The sequence below is a fragment of the Micromesistius poutassou genome, assembly GCF_964030765.1.
Source record: "Micromesistius poutassou genome assembly, chromosome: 10".
In the NCBI taxonomy this organism is placed as follows: domain Eukaryota; kingdom Metazoa; phylum Chordata; class Actinopteri; order Gadiformes; family Gadidae; genus Micromesistius; species Micromesistius poutassou.
The window spans coordinates 15,290,648-15,313,879 of record NC_140280.1 but is presented as its reverse complement, the minus strand read 5'-3'; the positions used below and the strand labels follow the sequence as shown (position 1 = coordinate 15,313,879).

The following is a 23,232-nucleotide window of genomic DNA, read 5'->3' as shown; positions in this document are numbered from 1 at the left end:
CAAAAAGAACAGAGGTCACCATCTCTATCTTTGGCTTTCAATTCCAAGAAGAGCATGTCAACATTAAACAATGTTGCCAGACGCACGATGTTTACAAGTTTTATTGCTGACACAGAAGTCTATCCCAGGATAAAACCTTCACAGTGAGTAATATTACCTCAAGTGCAAGCACCAACATGTTTGCTTTAGACACATCTAAACACATCTATCACAAGGAAAATGACTACATAGCGGGCGATAGTACACCACTATATCTAACACCACAATCCCAACACTATATTGAGGCCTCATCATGTACAGACCAAAGTTGAGAGCCCAGAGCAGGCTATCTAGTCAAACACCACTGACGGATACATGTGATGTCGGGCCACAAGGGGGTTGGCGTAGTCTAGTGTGTAGTTTACCATGGCAACCAGTGCACCAACCTGTGTCAGGACAACCAGACTCCCTGGATGTGTTTGTCTATGTGTGCAGTGTGTGTGTGTGTGTGTGTGTGTTTTTGAAGTGGCGATATGAACGCCTCAACAGCAGGCTGAGTTGACTGTGCGTGTGAAAGTGCACGCTGCCGCATATGTGGCTGGAGGCGTTCCTGGAGATGCTAAGTTCTGTGAGTGTACAGAACATTGCATCCCACTGAGTGTGAGCTTGTGCACATACCATAAAGGATGGATCTCAGAGTTTGTGTCTCGCTGGGGTGTTTTTTGTCAAAAATAACCAGAAAACATTTGGGTTATTTTTGGCAGAAAATCCCACAGTGAGTATTTATCCACTACCTGTGGACTTGAATGTCAGCGGCCCCTTAGGAATGTTAGCAGTTGGCTTCCAAAGCATAATACGGTGGATAACTATGCAGTAAATACTATTAGAAAACATAATGTCCTGTGGCTGCTGTGAAATACGCCAGGTAAGCACAGCATTTCACAAAACATTGAAAAATGTGTGCAATGTTCACAACCGTACTACTAATTACCCATCGCTGAGTGAACACCGAACATGACTGCACATCAGCAGCTCGCGGTGCCATTCTAAAATAGAAGCAGTTTCGCTCCACAAAGATTTTGTGCGTGGCTAGAAGTTAAATCTTGGGAGGCGTTGGCTGGTGTCAGAACAGGGTGTATTTTGGTCTTCATTTTTAAAACACACCACGGTTCCTTCCACACCTTTTGGTTTTTCATCAACCGTTTATTAGTCACATATGTTTCCAGACACCCCGTATGGTTTCAGACACTGCATATGACAAATGCCGAGGTGCAGGCGGGCTGCTGGGTGCTGGGTGCTTACCGTTGACGGTCAGGTGCACCCAGCTGCCGTTGTTGAAGGTGTCATAATGCTGCTCCAGCATCAGCACCTTGCACTCGTACCAGCCCTGGTCGTCGGAGCGCACGTTCTCTATCCGCAGGGAAGACTTGCCCTGCAGACTGGCTCGGCCTGCGGTGAGAGAGAGGGAGAGTGGGGGAGAGAGAGTGAGTGAGGGAGGGGGGGTGAGTGAGAGAGAGACAGTGTGAGAGAGAGAGAGAGAGAGAGGAGGGGGGGGGGGAAGAGAGTGGGGGGTGAGATAGATTGAGGAAGAGAGAGGAAGAGTGAAGGAGGGTGAATGGACAGATAAGAGTCAAAGGAAGAAAGGATAAGCAGGAGTGGAAAAATAATGTGATGAAAGAGAGAAAAATGAGACAGAAGAGACAGGAAGAGGAGAGGGATGGAGAGAGAGAGGCACGACGGTTAATAAATAAATGTATCATTTTGGAACACATTCACAAAAGTACAATTACTCTCACCATTTGGAAGGTATGTAGTGCAAAACCTGTGTGTAACTTGGACGACGACAAAGAGGATTACGTTTAGGTTTGACTCCCTCTCAACCCGAAGAGAGCTGTGTTCTGGAGGATGAAGTTGGTTCAAAACTCTGGGTGACACATTGCTGACAATGCAAGGAAAAGGGTTTTGCACCCTAAAGTTCTGCAATTAAATTGGATATTTTTTTGTGGGGCATGGAGAAAAAGGGATTGCATGTTTCTACCAATAGATTGGCAATACATTTCCGAAGAGCAGGTGTTAAATAACATGAGATGAAGTATTCGCTGTCATTAGCATGACTGATACTAACAAGGCAAAACATTTTAATTAGTCTTGAGCTAAGTTCCTTCATCAAAAAGTTAGCATTTCGTCAGGCAATAAGTCGATCTCCCTTTAAATCGCTTGGAAAGAATTATTAACTAATATTAATAAGAATATTAGGATATTTCAGAGAAAATAAATGACACCTCTCCACAACAAAACCTGCCACTCAAGCCCTGCCTGCCACATCCTGCTGTCCCCTACCATGATGTGAGTGATGTTTTCCATTTCCACCTATGCCAAGGAAGGTCATTACTTCCTGTGAGGCGGTTGACCAACACAACAACATAGCCCATCGGGGTCACCTTCCATCGAGAAGGATCAATATTTTGAAATTGACTAGGACTACAGGAATTAAGGAGTAGCATTTTCCAACGCGTACGGTGCTGTTGCCCCAGGGCAATCTGGCACCCGGATCGTACCAGATGGTATCTGGCAACATGGACGAAACAAAGGGCTTTCTGGCAGCAAACACCCGCTCAAAGATAAAACGTTGGCATTATCAAAGCCTGACTATCCCTTATTAATCCTTATATCCTCTCCACTTAGGGAATAGTCCTGATTTATCTAAACCCCTTGCATGCTACTTTAGGTAAATAAAATTGTACGTGTAAACATGGGTGCAAAAAAATGTCACTCCAGAACCCATGAGAACAATATAACTGTTTGTAACGCACATATCCCGATTGTCTGTTAGGTGATTAATTGGTTAAAGGGTTCCTCCTCCACTCCTGGGGTTTCCGGTTTGAACCCTACAAGGTCGACCTATAATGGAGCGTTTCCACCGAGCGGTGCGGTACGGTTAGAAGCGGTTAGGTGCGGTATGGTTCTTTGTTTAATGGGTCTCGTTCTTCTTTTTCATTACATTTATTAGCAAGCTTCACTTTGTCGGGCTGCTATGATGTCACGATGCTTACGTAGCTGCCGCGGCTATCGCCGTCTCCGCCCTGCCACAAGGGTACAGTCGGCGGTGGAAACGCGAGATACACCTAACCTAACCGCACCGCTCGGTGGAAACGCGCCACAACAATAGTTATTACGCGGGGTACCATGGAAGGTGCCAGTTGAAGGTGAGTGCACTAGAGGTAAATGCAGTGCTTCAGTGGCTAGTGGATTGCAGTAGAATCGCAATGTAAAATGCACCTGGACTGATGGAGTGGAAACCCCTACTCCCCCAGGAATGACGGGCTTCCGTCTTATCATTCCAGTATAATATTGTACATCCGAGGGACAGCAAGCAGAGGAGGATCCAGTGTGCCATGGAAATGATTAATGAGTAAAGGTCTCAAGGCTTGACATTTTCGGCATTGCGATTCAACTTGAGTAACTTGAGTAAAGAGTGACGTCACGTTCAAGCAATTATTCTTTGTCTCTTTGAGCGCAGTGCATTACAACAAATAGAGTGTAGCTGTGATTCTAAATAAAAATAAATTAATATGAATACAATTATGCTCTTTAATTATCTACATTGGGAATTGTAAGCCTCTATTGATGTTTGAGCATTGAGTCTCACCCAAAACTTCCATTGTCTTCATTCTACACATGCTATTGTTAAGAAATTCACGTTCACATGCAACGAGTATAAAGCACGACAATGTGCTGTATACATGGACCTGCGGAAAGTTGCCTAGTATAGAATAGCAAAGGCACAAAAAGTTTTCTCAATTAAAAAAAAAAGCTCAGGAACAGACAATTTCAGAATCCGGTGATGTAACTCGGGCTGTGAGTGAGTGTCAAACTAAATGAGGACAGGGTGATATAGCAGGCAAAGTATTCAGTCGTACTGTTCAATGTGTTCCAGAAAAATAAACACATGCCGATGCCATTTCATCAGGTATTTGAAAGGACCAATTTGATCCTTTATTTTTTGCACCGTCCCACTCTGTGGATCAGAGACTACATCCCACACGGCTATTAAGCCTGGAAGAGCAATTTCTCATTTCAACTTTTAAATACACATAATGTAGCAGCAACGACTTTCAGACACATTTTAATCCTCCAGGGATTCCCTCCCCCCTACACACACTCCCACATACACTTTCTTTCAGGGGGGACTAGATGATAAACTGTCTACTGTCACATCGCAACTCCCATAGACACTAACAAGAATGTATTCACTGGCCCAAGAGGGAAGTCTGGGATTAGACCATGTAGGGTCCTGCACAGGCCACACTTGAGGTCTGAATGCAGGTTGTGAGTCTGGATGCACATAATAGAGTTCTCACAGGGGATCTCATGCACAAGGACGGTGCTATCTGCCAGTACTGTCCACTATATTCTGACCCATATCCAAGGGGACAGGAGTACTGAGAAATGACTCAAATAAACTGATGGTAATGATGATACAATATGCATCATAAACCTGCATGGATAAAGTTAATGAACAGCATATTTAATATTTAGGTGGAACGTTGCTAAATTAAGCTTGGGCAGATTTGTGTTTTTTTTTTTTCTTATTCACGAACCAATCTTGGACGCAGCTCATCTTTCTAGATGGCAAATACCCATTCAGTTCAAAGAGTTATTTTCTCTCCTGTAACGCATGGCCTTTTCTGTCTCGGGTTCATTGTCCTTTCCGAGGGGCCGGATATAACGACCCCCTAGCTTCATCTGATAGTGTTTAACTTTGCCCTGTTTGAACAGTGTCAGAGGCAGTAGTAACTCAATCGTACGTGGAGGGTAGCGACAGCCCAGGGAGGCAGATAACCCGCAGCCAGCAGGACGTTCCTCACTCAGCTAATTAAGGAACAAGTCCAGCTGTTCCTCCAATAAAAAAATCTATTCAGTCAGCTTTCTCGCCTGCGCGTCTCTTCTATCAACTCCCCGTCGTCTCCCAATTACAGCGCTTTGACAGACGCCCACTCTTCATGATTGACACAAACGAAGATGTCACGGAGGAGTGGCCCAGGGTGCAGGAGGATTGAAAGGGGTGTCAAGGTGCTTTAAGTGCTGACACTGTATCTATTTATTAGTGATTATGTTTCACCAAAGCATTGCTAAGTACAATTCTTGTTTGTGTCATTTGTGTGCAACAGTATGTACAAGCAAATATAATGCACTGCAACGTCCAAGGTTGAAAGGTATTAAGACATGTGAGACAATATACAACCAGATGACCACAAGCGCCTGTTCAAAGCCTAGTGAGAAATGCAGTACAAGGGCCCATTGGATGGTCAAAACAGCTACATTTCTAAAATAACTGATTTCAGCAGTCTGACAGGGTGGCGGGACACAACTTGATATGGCACACTTTTTGAGAGGGATTGACCGATATGCGAGTCCTGAGGGGAGGTGTCTGTAATAGTGGTGCAGGGTGTGTTGTGTCTGAGGCTAATGTGTGACCCTTTAACCCTTGTCCATCTGCTGTGAACGCCGCTGAGTGATTCTTGCTCCAGTCCAATGATTTTCTACTCATGCGGATGATCTTGTTGAGAGGGGGGTTGAGGTGGATGTTGCTCATGGAACCAAACCAGGCGGTTATGCTGAATGTGACGGCAGGACGGATAAAAGATCAGTTGAACGCCTGTCAGACAAAAGCCGTGTGTTCTCAATCATGTTTCGCTTCAGATAAAGAACCGTCTTTTCGGGGGCAAGTTAGGTACGGCTCTATGCTTGGAACCAAATTTATAATGAAATGATAATCCTTGAAGGTTAGACAGAAAAGGGACAGTGCAGATTTATAAGCTGTGACAGATGTCTGTGAGGTCTGGCTCCTTTAAAATGTCACCGTTCTTTAGTGCTGGGAAGGAGTTTACATAGGTGGACCGGACGGCAGCACTGCCGCCACTACCTCTTCTTAAGTCTGCTACACACTGGCCTGGCACGACACTAGCGCCTGCATCTCCCGCGGCTAGCGCAGAATGTACAGGCTACTGTGTAGTTGGCAGAAGTCTTCGCAGTGTGTTTCAATGCAACTTTTCTGCCGAACGGGTCAGATGAGAGGCAGCGGAGTGGTCGGTTTGAGTCTGGGCGGTGTGTGGGCTCCTTTAGACTCTAGATTTTTCTTTACACTTCCTTGAAGGGCCAAGCTACCCCCTTGAATCCACCACAGACCTTTCACATTTACCCTGCATAATTCTCTTTCCAGTGTCTCTGAGCCCCTCTGTTTTTGTTAAGTTGCGATCACGCAAAAGGGACAATGACTTACAGAGACCAAGGGCAAATGGGTATCAGTCTGACAGTTGGCTTTGTGAACGCCAACTGTGGAAATGGTCATCCCCGGAAGTCGCACTTTCCAGATATCCTCCTAATCTAAAGGGATCACAATGCAAGTCTTTATGAGGGTTCATCCAAGCTGCCCTGGATCTCGACCTCTGTGTTTGACGATGACGTAGAACTGTTGTGTAGAAGCTGTATGCAGGATTCCAATCCGCAGTACCGCTTTAAAAAGGTCATGTGACACAATACCTTCTTTCTAGTGTGCACAGTATTGTGGAGGGTAGCTGTACTTTAACATTGAAAACTAAGTGGCTTTCAATGGAGTCCAAAAACACTGCATATGCATGTGTGGGGGGAAATGGAATGGCTTTCATAGCAATAAATAATAAAGGGAGGAAATGGCACATATTGTTCACAAGTTCCTATAGATTTGAGGTAGAGAAACTGCACTTATCGGTTCTCTTATAACATAAACATCATTCTTGACACATTCCTGTGTATTACCAGCCGAGAACACTAGATTGGATTTTATTAACAAGGTTGTAGAAGGAAATGTTTGGATCCAATGAAGATTCTTTGGATCTTAATTTCAAGATTTTAATTGAATTACACTTACACTGATCAATGAGCCCAATTCCAAGGAACGTTAGAGATCCCTGATAGATACTACACAAACATCCAGCTAATGCAATTGGGCTGTCATATTATTTATTGAGCTATCCCCAGCTTGTCTTCTACTTTACACACGAGATGGATGATAATACATGTGCAAATAAAACTCTTAGGAAATCTGTACTCAACCTGTTCTTTGCTCTTCTTGTCGCTGCCATTCCCTGTCCTCTGGCCCTCAACAGTTTGCTCAGGAAAAGTGAGCATCTTCGATAAACCATTCCAAGACCAAGTATGTGTTTTGCTTGACAAAATGGTGAATTATAGGAGGCCTAAAAGGTGTAAAGGGCACTTTAATAGGATACATTTAAGCAATAGATCACGACAGGCTGTGGTATGTTCTCATTATACCACAGTTAAGGGGCGTTGTCCGTCCCGATGCGCAGCGGAGGTACGGACAGCGGAGGGACCATCTCGTGTGCTTTTATAAAACGGTTACGTAAGTATGGCGAAATGAAAGTCATAGACACCCTCGATTTTGAAAAAGCGAGAAAGTCAGAAAAGCATTTTTTTTTAAACGAATACAAAAAAGTAGTCCCTCCTGGCTGCCTGCAAAGTGTACGGCAGTTGCTATGCAACACACTGTAGCGTCCTTCAGAGAGAAGGCTAGAGACGGTAGCTCGGTTCGCCGGCAATTTAGCCTACTATCGAGTTCACTCGCCGTGTGCCTATTGCTTTATAACATTTCAACCCTCTCCAGCAATGAACATATTTTTAGGCTTCAGTGAACTATGCTATTGTTTTTATATACAAATAAACAATAGTTCAAGTTAGGCGGGGAGTGATACTGAACTCTGTTGGGAAGTTGGGAACCAATCAGATCGCTTGATTTAAGCCACCCGTTTTATAAATTCCTTTATCTGTTGCAGACTCAGGCTCTAAGGCCTAAATTGATTGATGTCAATGTTTAAATGGAATGCTAATTGTATAATGCAAAATAATGGGATTGATTAGAATGGGATTTCCTTGGACAAAAAGCATTTTTTCCTTAAGTAAAACTTAGGGAGGGAAGGCACTGTGGCTTTTAACTATGTTAAAGCTGTATTGTGCATTTAACTAGGTCAAACCAATTTAGCAACAAACCAATCTTCTGTTTTTATCTATCGCTACATAGTTACATTAATGCAAAATGTCTGAGAAAAAATATAAAGCGTAAAGGTATTTTAGCCTCAACAATGAGTACAACTAACAACCACTGACACAATAACACTAACACTAAATAACAAATTTGACAAAGATACCAAGGGAAGAAAACTATTGTCAGGTTCTAACAGGAGCAGAAACCGTACCGTTGTCTTTGAATTACTTCTTGCATATAAATTGTCAGAGGAAGTTATCTGAAACATCATCAGCCAATTCCATTACCTGAAAGACAACATCAGGTCCCTAATTGTATGCATTGTTCTTGGTCCCATTAGGGCAAGAATTGGTTCAAGAAAGGAAACAATTTGAAAACAAATCAAAGTAAGGGGTTCCGGATGACCTATAAACAATTATAGGTAAAGAGAGTGACACTGGGGTATCGATGTGTGGTGCTGGTGGTGGAGGAGGTAATATTATTGGCCCTAAAAAAAGCACTGGCTTGTTTAAAGGTCCTGTAGGTAAGATTTGTGCGCTATAATTTGAGGTTATTTTGTTTGAATGCAATCCTTTAGCTATTAGTGATTGCAATGCTCTGTAAGAATATCTATTCTATTTGATTGCTTGTACCTCTGCATGAGACCATTACGATTTGAGGCCCCTCCCAGGTAATTTCTGACCAATAAGTGCATCTCTTTCCTGATTATTTCGGGGAATCCATCTTTCCTGTCAATCACATGTGTGCACACAGTGTTTCATTGCTTCATTGCTACACTGCAGGAGTATGAGGGAGGGAAGTGCTTTTTTGGGGTTGTTTATATAAATAATTGTGCTTTCTTGTGTCTTATCTGCTTCCAAATCGAACCGACTGCTGCATTAAAGGGTTTAAAAAAACTGTACAAACCACTGGTCAAAGAGATCTATAAATGTATTACTCATAGACTAAACCTTGAACTGTGCAGATACCACTTCCAACTTCCAACTACAGCACTTAGGGCTCAAAGAAGAATATGTGCAGTGGAGTCAAGTGGAGTCAGAGTACGTCCCAATGAGGTGCATTAAGATCCTACAACAATAACCTTGTTGGGGTTTTATTCAGAGATGAACGTACCCGTGGTCCCAGTTGAACGTGAACCACCTATGTCCGTCCCTGACCACCACGTCCACGCACTTGAAACAACCGAGTCCCTTCAAAAGCGAGCGACCCGGCACACCTCAGTGACATTTCCCAGGGTGTAAAAAGGAAGAAGAGAGCGGAGCTTACCAGCGTACTCGGGGTCCACGTGCGGGGGGTAGAAGCGGAAGTTGATGAAGAAGGGGATGGGCATTCCATACTTGAACCACTCCACCACGTAGGGCTGACCGTTCAGGGGGTGGGGCACGTCGCATCCCAGGATGACGATGTCGCCCGCGCGCGCCGTCACAAACTGGGGCTCGTCCTGCACTCCGCGGGGGGCACCTGGGGGGAAGGCATGGGGTTTCTCTGTCAACGTCGCTGGGGTTTGTTGCTCGTACGCACAGCTGAAAGGGTTCTGGGGTTCCTTCACCTCCAATGCGAGCTTACCAACAGGCATCATTGAGCCAGCGGCCCAACCCCTACCTGCTCCATTTGAATAGCATCGCCTGCCATCGTTACATATACAATTCGTTCTATAATTATATTTTGTGTTTATAATGTTAATTTAAGAATTTCAAGAATATGGATTAATTATAATGTTACTGTTATAACGAATGAGGCAAGGGGTTTGGCAAGGAGTGCCAAACATTTCACAGTGTAAGTGTCGACCTCAGAGTTTTTTTGGGTCTGTTCTGTGGTGTATTGGTTAAAGTGGTCGATCTGAGAACCTTTTTCCACAGATTCATCCTGTCTAGGAGATTGAACACATCAGGTGTTATCTTGGAGAATAATGCCATGTCTTCAGTGCTTGGTATTTGTTGTGTGCGTGTTGGCCAACAAAATCCTAGAATATAACACGTGCCATTTGGATGAGTCAACATGGGACTGAAACATGACCCCCCAGTGTGGTTCTCGAGTGTGTGCTCCCATGGGTGCATCTGGGGTTCATGAAGGCATCATAATCTGCTTTGATGGTACACTTGATCAGCTCATTCACCTGAAGTGGTCGACTTAAGCTATGAAAGATTCAGCACAACAGTGATGAATTACATTTCTTACCGTTGCTTGTACACCTTTAGCTTTTTCAGAATTAAATCGATCAGCAAACCCCATTGAAACACACGGTTTGGGGGGGGGGGGGGGGAGATGCAAAGCATCGATCCCATGCTAATTACTGTGTAGCTTGTCTTTATGACCGGAAATGTGGTGTGGTGGGGTTTTACAAGTCAATATGGCTCATATGCACTCACGTGTAAAGCCACCCATAAACGCCGGGCTAATAAACGCCAGGTTTATTTGACAACAGATGATATGCCTGCTGTGTGAGGCCTTACAGTTTCTAGTAACTGATCAAGAAGCCATGACGACCTTGAAGAACTAGCAAATCTTCTTGACTCGAGGATGGAAGTCCAGAAGGATAATGGTATACTTTGAGTGGCATTATGTGCTCAGTTCCCATCAATTTGAATTCCTATTGTGTTCTTTATTACACAATCCCGCACACCACAGAGTTGTTCAGCCACCTGATGTGCCATGTACAAATGTCTTGGCAAATTGTCTTGGCAAAAAAACGTTGGTGGACAGGTGTGGGTGAATAAACATGCCCTATTCCAGACTATTTCCCAAATATACTGGTCAGATGAAGTCGATGCTACAAACTATTCACCTGAACACAAACATTTCAAGGGGATTTTGTTCTGAAAAGCGTTACGCTATTTATTTTCATGGTGAGGTCAGCATTTCCATGTAAACACAGGGCTGCCATGCATAGACGAGAGTACAAAAGAATACCTTCTGCCACAGCCATCCTGTGACGGGACCATTGAGAAGAGTGCAGATCAACTGTTGGTTAACGGTGATCAAGCGTGCCTCGATTGCATACTCATTTGGTGAACGTTTATGTGTCCAAAAAAATTATAAGAAAATGTTATAATCCCAGTGATTAGTTGATTGATTTATCCAATAAACTATAAAGTAGTGACTTTAGAACGCTCCTTATTTAGCCTCCATGGGATCGGCTTTGTATGAATCCACATGAATGGGGCCCTGCCTCTTTTCCCTACTGGCTTTCTCAAGTCCGTTTGGTGCAATAAAAGGGGATGATGAAAGCGTTGCATGCCAACGCCTGCGAGGAGCTTGGCTGAGTGAGGAGCAGGGTGAAGATCAAGAAGCCAGAATCTTTAAACGCTACATCATGAACTTATAGTATTGCATTGCGCACACTAGGATAAAAGCTCATATTAATATTGATGACATTCATTACATCGAGATCCATTAAGGGATCCAGAAATGCTACTAAGTTACTGACAAAATATGCACACCAACATATGTGTAACTTCAAACGATATTGTAAGCTATACGGGTCATGTGCATGCTAATCACAAGCCTAAATACTATCTTGGTTTTTGCTGAATCTGTAAATGTTTATTGTATTTAGGGTGCTAAATACAGGTGATTTACACATTTCAAACTCCTTCATTCAGATACACTTGACTACACAACAGTATCTGTATCTCATCAACACTTGCAACAAAGGGTTTTTCGCTGGAGGGGCAAGAAAAGGCAAACTAAAGGTTTAAATACTTAATAATTAGTATGGCATATTGGGATTCCGCAAAATTTGTTCCAACAATCCAATACAAGATGGAGAGACCTTATCAAAAGGTGATTTTCAACTTCAATGATTTATGCCCTACCATTGTGCATAAATCATGTACGTTATTAATAAAAACTATAAGCAAGATTAAGAGGGACATTTCTATTTAGATCTACAGTCACCTTGAAACAAGGATGCACGTAGGCTATGGTGGCTCACTGCTGTGGCACGTCTCTAAATCCATGTCTAGAGCGAGAAGATAATATTCAGACCATAATTGCTTCATACGTGGCGAGTATGTTTCTCTTTTTCTTTCGAAAGCGGCGTATTGATGATGTAATGTGCTTGTGCGCTCTCATACTTTCTGGGAGAGCAGTATAATAATGGGGTCTGAGCATGAACACAAGTGCTTTTCCCTGGTTCCCTCACTCTCTTTCTCTCTCGCTCCGTCTCTCTCTCTCTCTCTCTCCCTCACACTGATACCCACACAGAAGCGCAAGAGAGAGACACACACACACACACACACACACACACACACACACACAAACATACACACACTCCCTCAAGCGGCACCATGTGTTGATTGGCTGCTGGTGACATCACCGCAGAAGGCGCAAAAACAGCCCCCTTGGAAGGTATGACTTCACTGTTTATACGGGAGCGACAGAGAGAGAGAGACATTGGGGATGGAAGGATAGGTTATATGCTTATCCTCTTCCCCATAAGGATTGAGCTCATTTACAAAGAAAGGCCCTTGAGAATGGGATGGAGGGGGGAGGGTTGTGTCACATGGTGTAACTACAGAGGTGCACGGACGAAAGCAGCGACCCAGTGGTGCACGAGACCTTGCTGTCAGGGTTTACATGGACGAAATCTCCAACGCAGCGTGCCATCTGCATTGCCTCTATAAGGCTGGATCTCTGTACTCCATGGTCATGGATCGGAAACTGCCTGTATCAGGTTAATAAATCTAATACAAAAATAATGAATGCAAATGACTTGAAGGAAAGAATCTCAATGGTACATCATACACATAGGAAATTGGAATTTTCTTCCCAAAAAGCAAAAGAGAAAAAAGTCAGTAATTTTTGTCTTGCTCTTTAGCAGAGTTATTGTCACTGAATGGTTTACGTGTGTTAATGCGTTCATATTTCCGACTGGTATAAATGGCCGTACAGTGTGTGCCTACCAGCCAAAGTCAATGCCAGCTGTAGAAAAGGGCAAGAAGACCAACCTCTATCTGCTCCTTAATGGCATGTATCCAAATACAACTTCACCTTGAAGAAGTCTTCCCACGCATACTAGCACAGAGACTTTAAGCGTGGCAGAACAACACCAACAGTATTTTAACTGCATTGTGGGAGACACCGTCTATTTGTCTCTTATGCAGCCCTTACTTTGTTGTGCTAAACGTTGTCCCAGTATCCCTGGCTTCTATACATGCTCTCAGCTGGTCTCCTGCTAGATGTTTGGCCCTACTTATGCTGGGACAAGTGGCACACTCTGTGGAAGTGACTCCCACAATGGAACATGAGACTTTCACACAGAACAGCATGAAACATTGACACATTTACAAGGTTGTGCACTATCGCACAGCCCATTATACTCGCAGTCGAAGGAGCAGCACTGTGGGGGACGGTTAAACATTAAGTGTAAGCATGAGGGACTGGGACTTCTGTGTGTGTGTGTGTGTGTGTGTGTGTGTGTGTGTGTGTGTGTGTGTGTGTGTGCAAGTGTGAGCGTGTTTGTGTGAGTCGAAATTCTGAGAAATAATGAACCCAAAACTGATCTTGGTTTTGGAAGTACTTAAAAAGTGTCAGCTATAGTGTGTCAGCTAGCATGCATGCTCAGAGCTTGATATCAACATTGCTAGCCACAATTTAAGCAAAGAATAACTTGGAAAAGAATCAACCAGTTCGAAAGAAATTTATGCATTGTTGCACAGTGAAATTATGTTTTTGATGTCAAAGGATGCATTGATTGAATATATGAATTAGAAAGAAATTGTGCTGAGCCTGAATAATCAGATAGCATGTATTGCATGTATATTCGAATATAAGTTCAGAAAACACAAGAAAATATTTGAAGCTTGAAATTATGTATTCGGGCCAGTCCTAAAAACATAGAAATTAAATAAAAATTCACAAAATATCACTAATGAGCTAAATAAATTATTCGTAAATCACAGAAAGGCCAAATGATCGAGTCTGCTAATTATTTTTTTTTTGTAGAGCCATGAAAACCAATTATGTCAAACCAATTGTATCCAGGTACCGAGGGCAGATACCTTCAAACATGACATAAGCAAGTCTTAATTAGAGGAAACCCATCCAAAATGATCCCTGCATTCACAGGTTACCCCAAGGGGAAAATAAAGATAGCTTTAAAATAGTCTCAGAATACAGAAAGCATTGCTTGAGCGAATCAGTTTAGCGCTCAAATTCTCTTTACCAGATATAAAAAGCCAGTACAGTACAATTTGAGATCAATAGAGCAACGAGTGAGAAAAATAAAGTATTCACTGTGCGATCACCCCTTAGAGGCAGAGAGAATCCAAGTAGAATGAGCTGCATGGTAAGAACTAGTGTTTAAGAATATTCTCTTCCTAAAACTAATCGCAATGCCAGAGCAAAGCCCAACATATGAGAAAACCTCTCTCCTTCGACAACTGTCCGGCTGGAGAGTCGATACCGCCGGAAATAGATCACAGTGGGTTGAGGAACTCAAACAGGGTAGGATGGACTTGACCTAGATCTGCTCACAGAGCCCCAAACGAACATCCTTCATCATTTGAAATTCAAAGCAGACCGTTCCTATGAGAACGCTGGATCTGACTCCTGCATCGCCTAAAATATAACTCCACGACTCTGCCGGATACTGTTACACTGACAGGCTTGGCTCAATGGTTGGTCACATCTTTGATTAAGCCAGAAGAACCCACAACCGTCGTGATAACCCACACAGAGGAATGCTGCGTTCCTAATGAATTAGGTTTGGACATGGCGCTTGTTGCATGTGTTCATTTCTTTAATCACGTTTATGTGGTGTGCTTTTGTTTTCACTGGATGTGAGTGTACATGCCCGAGCTACCTCCCCTCGGTGTGAAACCTGCCCTATTCTTCTGTTAGGGAGGACGCTGATCCATATCATGGAAAATAATTCTGTACTATAATTACTGTAATTAATCATTTACTATCAATTACTATGCTTACCTAGCCTGGAATTCCAGACCCACAAGAAAGCTGTAGGGTCTGGCAACGAGTAATGAAAATGGCCCAACTCGAGGGGCGGCACCAAGCATGCATTTGAAAATATTACTGCATGCACACTGTGACCTATCCAGACCGGTGGAGATAAACAATGGATAAGACTCTTGCCGTATCCGGTCGGTAAAACTGCAACGCTTTTGGCCTGCCTATATCAGATACACCAATGTGATTGGTTAATGTTCTGGGACAGGGGAATCGGGGAGTGAGTATATTGCTCGTTCCCAGAGTGACTCGCTGAGCGAATTCAAATTGTGCTCTCGCGAGAACTTTGGGTTTCCAGGGTAATACTAACCTAGAATTATTTTTTATCATCTTCCCAGATTCTTCAACGTGACAGTAGACCCTTTGCTTAGGTGAATGGTTGCTATCATCATAGAGACAACAGCCCACGCAATGAGCAAGTGCTCAATGCTTAACGACAAAGTTGCCAAACGCCAAACTGGAATTAGCCTTTCGGCCAATCAATGAGCTGCTACCGCCGTCCATTATTTGGAGAGACCAGGGTTCCTTTGCCGTCATATGTTTTACCTCTCTGGGAACGTCTGCTCACTGCTACTGTCTGTCAGTCTGTCCAGCGGTATCCCAGTGGCCCCTGGCCCTCCAGCGAGGCCGGCGGGGACTGCAGTGTTCTGCTGAGGCTCACTTATCAGGCCAAATAAAACATGACTGGTTCCAGGGGGAAGCGAGAACTTGTCGTTTAAGTGCCACAATTTAGCTAGCACTCCAGCTACCATGAGATGTATACCAATCTGGAGGAATTATGAGAATATTTGCATTGAGGTCAAACTTTACACAATTATTCAGTAACCAATCACCTCTGCCCACTCTTGTCACTCAATACCCAGGTTCTATATAGGGGGGAGGGGTATGAATCAACCAATTAGGGAAGGAGGTGCTGTGGGATGACCGGTAGGACTTTCTCTGATTTCTTTAGAATGGAGGGACTAGAAACAGTACTACAATACAATTTAATCAGTTGACCACGAGCGGCTCTTGTTACACTGCAGGCTTTTATTTGGATCTAATAAAACCCGTGCAGCGTGGTTAAAGCATGAAGTGACACATTTGGCCAAATTAGATCAGTTGATCGAAAGGTTCAAACAAATAGCAGTTGTCTCCCTGCAGGCCTCTACAGGGAAGCAGAATATGATTAAAGATTAACACAAGTGGAACGGAATACCACGAGCATGGTGCCCCTTTAGTCAGAATCAAATGAAAAAAAACATGTTAAAAACCATGTTCCATCTGTGGGTTATAAAAAATCATGAAACAAAAATAAACCAAATTCATTGAACCTGTTGGAGTCAGAAGTCTCTGCTGGTGGGAGTCCTGATGAGGACAGAGATCTGGGTTCTGGGCTCCGGGTGACTGTGGGGCGCTGTGGTGAGATGGTTTCTCGGGGTGGGATGTGATCAGGCTCTACAGGCCAGTGGGCCTACTGCCCTTCTGGAGGTCCGCACCATTCAGCCTGTCACCTCATCGGAGGTAATAGAGCAAACCTCTCTGGGGATCTAACCCAAAGAGCTTCAGCCATAAGTATCATCACACCGGAACAAAAGACGAATGAAAATATTATAGAAATGATGATGACGATGATGGATGGATGGATGGATGTATATTGTCTGTGTATATAATTGGGTTTTTTGAGGCTTTTGCCAGGCTGTGTAGACCTACAAGCCCACCCTTACTGGGCAATTAAAGCCTTTCAGCTTGATCTTTACAACGGCAGGGAGCGATGGGCTGATGGAATGCGCTGAAAGCTGGGGCCGACGTAGCCAGTGGTTCAGAAAATGGGATGTTTATCCATCTGGCTAGGATTTAAGGGTTCTACCACTTCAATTAAAGAATAACGGTTATTATATAAAAACATATAGCCCTACAACAATACCATTGTGTTAGTAACTTAGTTGTTTTTTTATGTCCTGTATCACCCAGTATTAATTAGCTAATTAGCTTCCTGGAGTTCAATTCTAAGATGTTACAACAATACAAATGTTGACAACTGTGCTGAATTAAAACACACTAAACAGCATGTTGGTTCAGCGGGAACACATAGGCAATGCACTGATTACCTTGAATAACATTTGGCAGCATTACCTGCAATGCTAAATCAGAGAAGCCGAGGCCTGTTAATACATTCCAATGAATACCTAATTTATGACTAAATAATACACAAAGTACAATATATTAAATAATAAATCGTATAATGAATCCATCCCAAGGACTGAACACGGCAACAGTTGCCCTGTTTATTCCTCTACATTGAATACCAATGGGGCTGACCGGAGGCCGGCTCTGCGGTGGGCGGCCCTATCCATCAGCCGGCTGCTGACACGGTGGAAACAAGCAAACAGCCCGGTGTTAATGTAAGGCCCCGCCGCGTCGCTGGGAATTCAGAACCCGGCCCGGTCGGAAGAGAGGCTCGCTTGGGAAACGAGCCTCCGACGGAGTGAAATACAGGCACGCCGGACGGCAGGTTGAGCGGGTGCGCACAACGTATCTGATTGCTTCTATTGACGTTGTGATCGGATGGGACCATTACCGCCCTGAGCGTTGTGCAGCACCTAGCGCCCCTCTTTTCTTTCGAAACAAGAAATGATTTCTATTTCTATTTTATTTTTGATCCAGTTACAGCTACACTTACTTAATCCCTTATTGTAAATTGAACACCAGACCCCAAACCAACGATGGCAACGTCATGTTTGTGAAGATAACTTCATGGCCTTCCTTAACAGACAAATCCCGAAGCGATTTGCTGGGGAATATGACGAGAAACCTAATCCAAACTCCATTGTTCCACGAGGCAGACTTTGGCTTTCCAACCTCCAACTCCAGCCCTGCGATGCATGATAGTTCAGCATGCAATGGCTGTTGTCCTTGTTTGCCCCTTGTCTCTCTCTCTCCCTCCCCCTCTCCCTCTCTCTCTTCTCTCCTCTCCTCTCCTCTCCCCTCTCTCTCTCCTCTACTCTGCCCTCTCTCTATCTCCCTCTCTCGCCAGTAATACAGGACATGTCCTTGGCTGTTGGTGACCATTGCTGATTATGGCCTCGTATTCCGCCAGCCTGAATCCGTCTGCGATTGCCAAGCCCTGGTCTCATCCTAGCCGGACTTACTGGTGGCCAAAGCATAGGCTCTGGGAGACAGCGTCCCAGAGACTTTCTGCATTGCTTCCATAATTGGACCCAGTATTCTAGCTAAGCACACACACACACACACACACACACACACACACACACACACACACACACACACACACACACACACACACACACACACACACACACACAACAAACACACACACACACACACGCACACAGACACGAAATGAACAGATGAACCCAGACAGAAAAAGTAGGCATATGCATATACACACATTATGTTAATCTGTCCTTTCCAATTGGGAGACTCTTCCATCTTTTCTTAAAGAGCGAGCTTTCCCACGATTACCAATACAATATACAATATGCAAAGGCCATTCCATTAATATATCAATGTGGACATGATGAACTATGTCCTGCTGAAACTAGGAACCACAGGCGAAAAGGATTCAATCTAGGTTTAAAACCGGACTTGAACAATCGAAAGCCTCTCTTTTGGATATACAACACAATACGTGTTTTTCACACTTTACTTTTTTTCAACTGCTACTGTACAATTTTAGTCTATAAAAATGTACACTTACAGTATGTGAGAACTGAGCGACTCTTCTTTAAATACATGTTCTACCAAGCTAATGTTGTATGACACTGCTGTTTAGGTTTGAATTGGAGTCCTGCCTGTGTACCTTTCGGAGGCTTTTGAGGAGAGTTTGTGTTACTAATCACTGCACAGAGATGGGATGTCCTAGAACGTGTAATTGGTGTATGACAGCGTGGCCCTCAGGGGCCCTCAACAGCGCGTTGTTACTGCTCCGCCTCAAAGCTTGAGAATGAGTCAGCCGCGTTCAACGTCCATAATTCAACACATCCGAGAACTACGACTTATTAGCCATTAGGCGTCCACTACGTGATATTGATAACTAATAAATGATATAACACTTATAACACAGAATGTCCAAGATGTTGAAGGGAGGTATATTACTGCTGCTGTCAAAACCTCACCATGTATTTCTGTAACACACACATGCGATACACACAGGGCTTTCAGAGAGGAAACACAGAACCCACTCTACTGGACAAGGGCATTAGGAGAAGGGACGTAGAAGAACGTAGAAGAATACCATTGGCCTTTTTTTTTTACTATCACTGCAAATCTAAATTGGGAAAATGCTAGAGTTGTGTTTGTGTTACAGAAGGCAGGGACATATGTGTTTCTTAGAGTCAGCTGGACTCTCACTTGACAGTGAGGGTAACAGATGCCCTTCCACCCACAACAGTTATTCTTTTGTCATAGCTGGTAGTCCTGCTTCTGCTGTTGATTGAATCATAGAGCCGCATTCTTCTATACATTTTACAGCTCATGCAGAAGAAGAATTTGGGAGAACTACACATAGTATGTAGCCTATTTGTATGTTATGGTTTTTAAACTGTTTGGATGTCTAACCTCACTCAACAACCAAAGCACTTGTTAACAAAGACACAAGGCACTGGCAACTGCTGTTGCCATGCCAATAGTTCTTCCTTATAACCATTTAACAGCAATCGACTTCAAGACATTTTTGCAATTCACGGCGGCATGCCTTCACTATGAGCGTCTGACATCTTGTTTCAATAGCGCTCTTGATAGCTAGGTGTTCCTACTTGCCACGCTTGTCTGTCAATCTGTCAAGTAACAATTGACTTGTTACGTGTGTGTGTGTGTGTGTGTGTGTGTGTGTGTGTGTGTGTGTGTGTGTGTGTGTGTGTGTGTGTGTGTGTGTGTGTGTGTGTGTGTGTGTGTGCATGCTTATCTGCCAGATCATTAACTAAATGAAAGCAAAGGTGAGAAGACGTAGGAATTCTACTATACCACTGTTGTTTGAGCATAAGAAGCACAAGCTATATTAGTGGTTCAATCGCTATGGGGAATTCATGTTCTGGGAGCCTACGATTTTTCACAAGTGCTTATTAAACGTGGTGGCTAGTGCTGCTCTTTTATGCTAAGCTAATGCCATCAGATCCAACCTGCTTCAGATCCCCCACATTCTCCTTAACCTTCATACTGCAGAACCGAGGAGACTGAACTAAACATGGAGTGTGTGGTTTTTGGCGAGCTCAATTTGTCCTCGGTTTTTGCAAGTCAGATCAGAGTATTGCGGTGGGTAGCTCATTACCAGCCAATCTGCGGTACAGACATTCGGTGGAGCAGAGGCAAGCGGAAAAACCTCATAACTAGGGTTCAGAAACGAGAAAGTCAAAGGTAATTTGTTGGGACGCTGGGCTTGGAGTGCGTTGTGTTGTGCGTTGGCAGGAGAATTAGCAGGATAAACAAGGTTCACCGTCAACAACGGATGACAGGGGGAGGTCAAATGGACACGTTATGAAATGATACACAGGTATCAGGCGGGGGTTTAGTTGATGCATTTTTAAAACCCAGAGAAAAGAACAGCCAGAAGCGGGCTGCTGATACTCTTGTGTTAAGGGAGTTTGACACCTAGCCAAAAGGTTCTGGGTTTGAACCCCATGTCTACAGTCTAGCAGCATCCTTGAGCTAGATGCTTAACCCCTAACTTTACCGTTAAATACATATATCTAGCATATAATTCAGTGTAAATCACTTTGGATAAGCAAATGCTGAATAGTAAATAGCACGTTTAAGTACTTAAGTACTAGCACATTTAAATGCGTAGTGTTCTATCACTTCTCCCAAGACTTGAAAGCTTGGATTCCCTACCCTTTTAATGAAAGTCATGAAAGTCGTTTGCAGAGATCACAACAAAAGGCCTTGCAGGCCTAATGGAAGTCGATGAATACTTTAATTTACCCTAATTTGGATTCAATTATCTAGACCGCAACATGTCCGATATATCTGTAGCTAGCAATATCTGTAGCTAGCAATATCTGTAGCTAGCAATCCCTGCAGCGCATCAGTTGCCGTACCTCCACCACCACCACCACCTCCCCACCACTGTCACCACCACCAGCACGACCACCACCCCAACCCCCACCACCTCCCCACCACCACCACCACCTCCCCACTACCACCACCGCCTCCCCACCACCACCACCATGTGGTGAACATATCATGTGTCCTGCCCCGTCCTGTACAGTCTGCCGGTATACAGCCAGACATCCGCCCGCCATCAATCCCATCTACTGTACTATGTCGCCATGACGGCGAGGAGGAGAAACCTCCCCGTCTCTTCCTGCTTCTCCTCCTCCTCCTCTGCTGTTAGGAGAAGGATGTGGGCTGAATTTTGAGTAGCAAACGCCGGGGCTACAGTGAGATATCTCATAGCCTTTAGCCGATGAATGTTTAATGGCTCTGGAGAAGCTGACTACGCTGCATTGGTCGGCTCTCTGTAAGATGAGACGGAGCTGGAGGAAGTTGAGGCTGGCACGAGTGGAGGGGTTGTGTGTGTGTGTGTGTGCGTGTGTGTGTGTGTGGGGGGGGGGGGTTACAGTTTGACATATTGACACATTTACAAAAAGAAAAAGGTCAGAAAGACAAAGTATATATTTTTTGTGACAGGATATAAACAGAACACTGAATACATATGGTCTGAATACACTATTAATTCAAAGGTTACCAGAAGATGTTTCTACATAGAAATGATAATAATCTAGCTGGGCTATCATAAGCAAGCATCTATGTGACATTTTCATCCTGGGCAATCTCAAATGGAGTAATTATAAGCCGAAAACCATGTCAACACAAGGACAGAGCGGGCTTTGGGCACTAAGGGCGGGCATCTACTACAGGCACAATAGGACTGGCATGCCTCCATGTCTGAGAGCATATTACCAACAGGCTAAGGCAAACTCAAACGACAAGGCCAAGAAACACCACGATCCTGCTTGGCAATTTGTGACAACTTTTGGTCATAAGAGAAGGTAGGCTAGCTGTCAACTCCTTTGACTTCCGTCATCGGTTTTTCAGGCTATGCTGCAAACTATAACTACTCAAACGGCATCGTTGTATTTTAGGAGCCACAGTACATGTTAGCCAACAACAGGCTGTACAAAAACAAAGATTACTGGTGATAGTGATGAGGTGATAGTAGCTTGAACTACACATCCAAAGCCTGCCCTTGCAATTAGCTATCATGCCTAAGGGGATGAGAGCTACTACTGCGCGGCTATATGCAGGACTTCCTTGGGGGCACTCGTAGCAGGATGTTGATCTCTTGGATGTCTTTGTGAACCCCCAGATAGATCTGCAGTGATTATACATCACACACACACACACACACACACACACACACACACACACACACACACACACACACACACACACACACACACAGCGTCATTGTGCGGAACAAATTCCAATCTAATGGATGAATCACCACCATGACAACAACACTCGGCAGAGCATCATTTGTGTGTGACTGTCAGGTGTACAGGAGTCTTAAAGCAGCCTTTAAGTCAAAGGCCAGAGGTTGTCCTATCACACGGATGAAAATAAATTAAATCAATTGAATGAAATGAATTTCCAGTTAATATGAAGCATAAAACATATCTTTCAAACAAAGATTCATTATAAAAGTTCAAAAGATATTTGAAAAGCTACTTAAAGATGCATTCCAATCCATGAAGTGGGAATAAGAGTGAATCCTTATTAGTGCAATAGTCTGTGCAACTCTTCAAGTGACTCAGCTGAAATATATCTCCCCTACATTAACAATAATAATTCACTTTGGATTCATTGGCGGGTTGTGGTGGAACCGCCTACGTTATCAAATTATACTATGAATAATATTCCACATTTTATATAAGAAGCGCAACACAATGTGATGTACATTCAAATATTAGCATTACAATTAAACGGTAGCCATGAGTGTGTCATGGAACACAATAGTCTGTCTGTGAGCAGGGAGACTTAGAAAGCTTTGTCTTCATCCTTACTACATATTACTAAAACCTATTACCCCTCCGTGGGCATACACAACATTGTTCCCTCACTGCTCCTTGCAGGGTTGATACATAATTTATCTTATACAGGAAGACAATACCAGATAAGGGAGGCTTCACCCCCCCCCCCCCCCCCCCCCACACACACACACACACACACACAGATGCCCCCTCCCACCGGTGTTGCTGATAGGCCCAACACAATGACAATGCAATTGGAATACAGACAGTGACGGC

General features: G+C 43.8%; 1 protein-coding gene across 1 annotated transcript in view; it reads right to left on the bottom strand.

The window, feature by feature from the left end:
* LOC311354940 (protein turtle homolog B-like) overlaps positions 1 to 23,232 on the bottom strand; it is a gene marked incomplete at both ends in the record, with an annotated part of 79,353 nt that overhangs the window by 48,666 nt on the left and 7,455 nt on the right. The window contains 2 exon segments of the mRNA XM_084474804.1: positions 1,282 to 1,428; positions 9,287 to 9,481. Of these exon segments, the coding sequence (XP_084330930.1) occupies positions 1,282 to 1,428; positions 9,287 to 9,481 (342 nt within the window).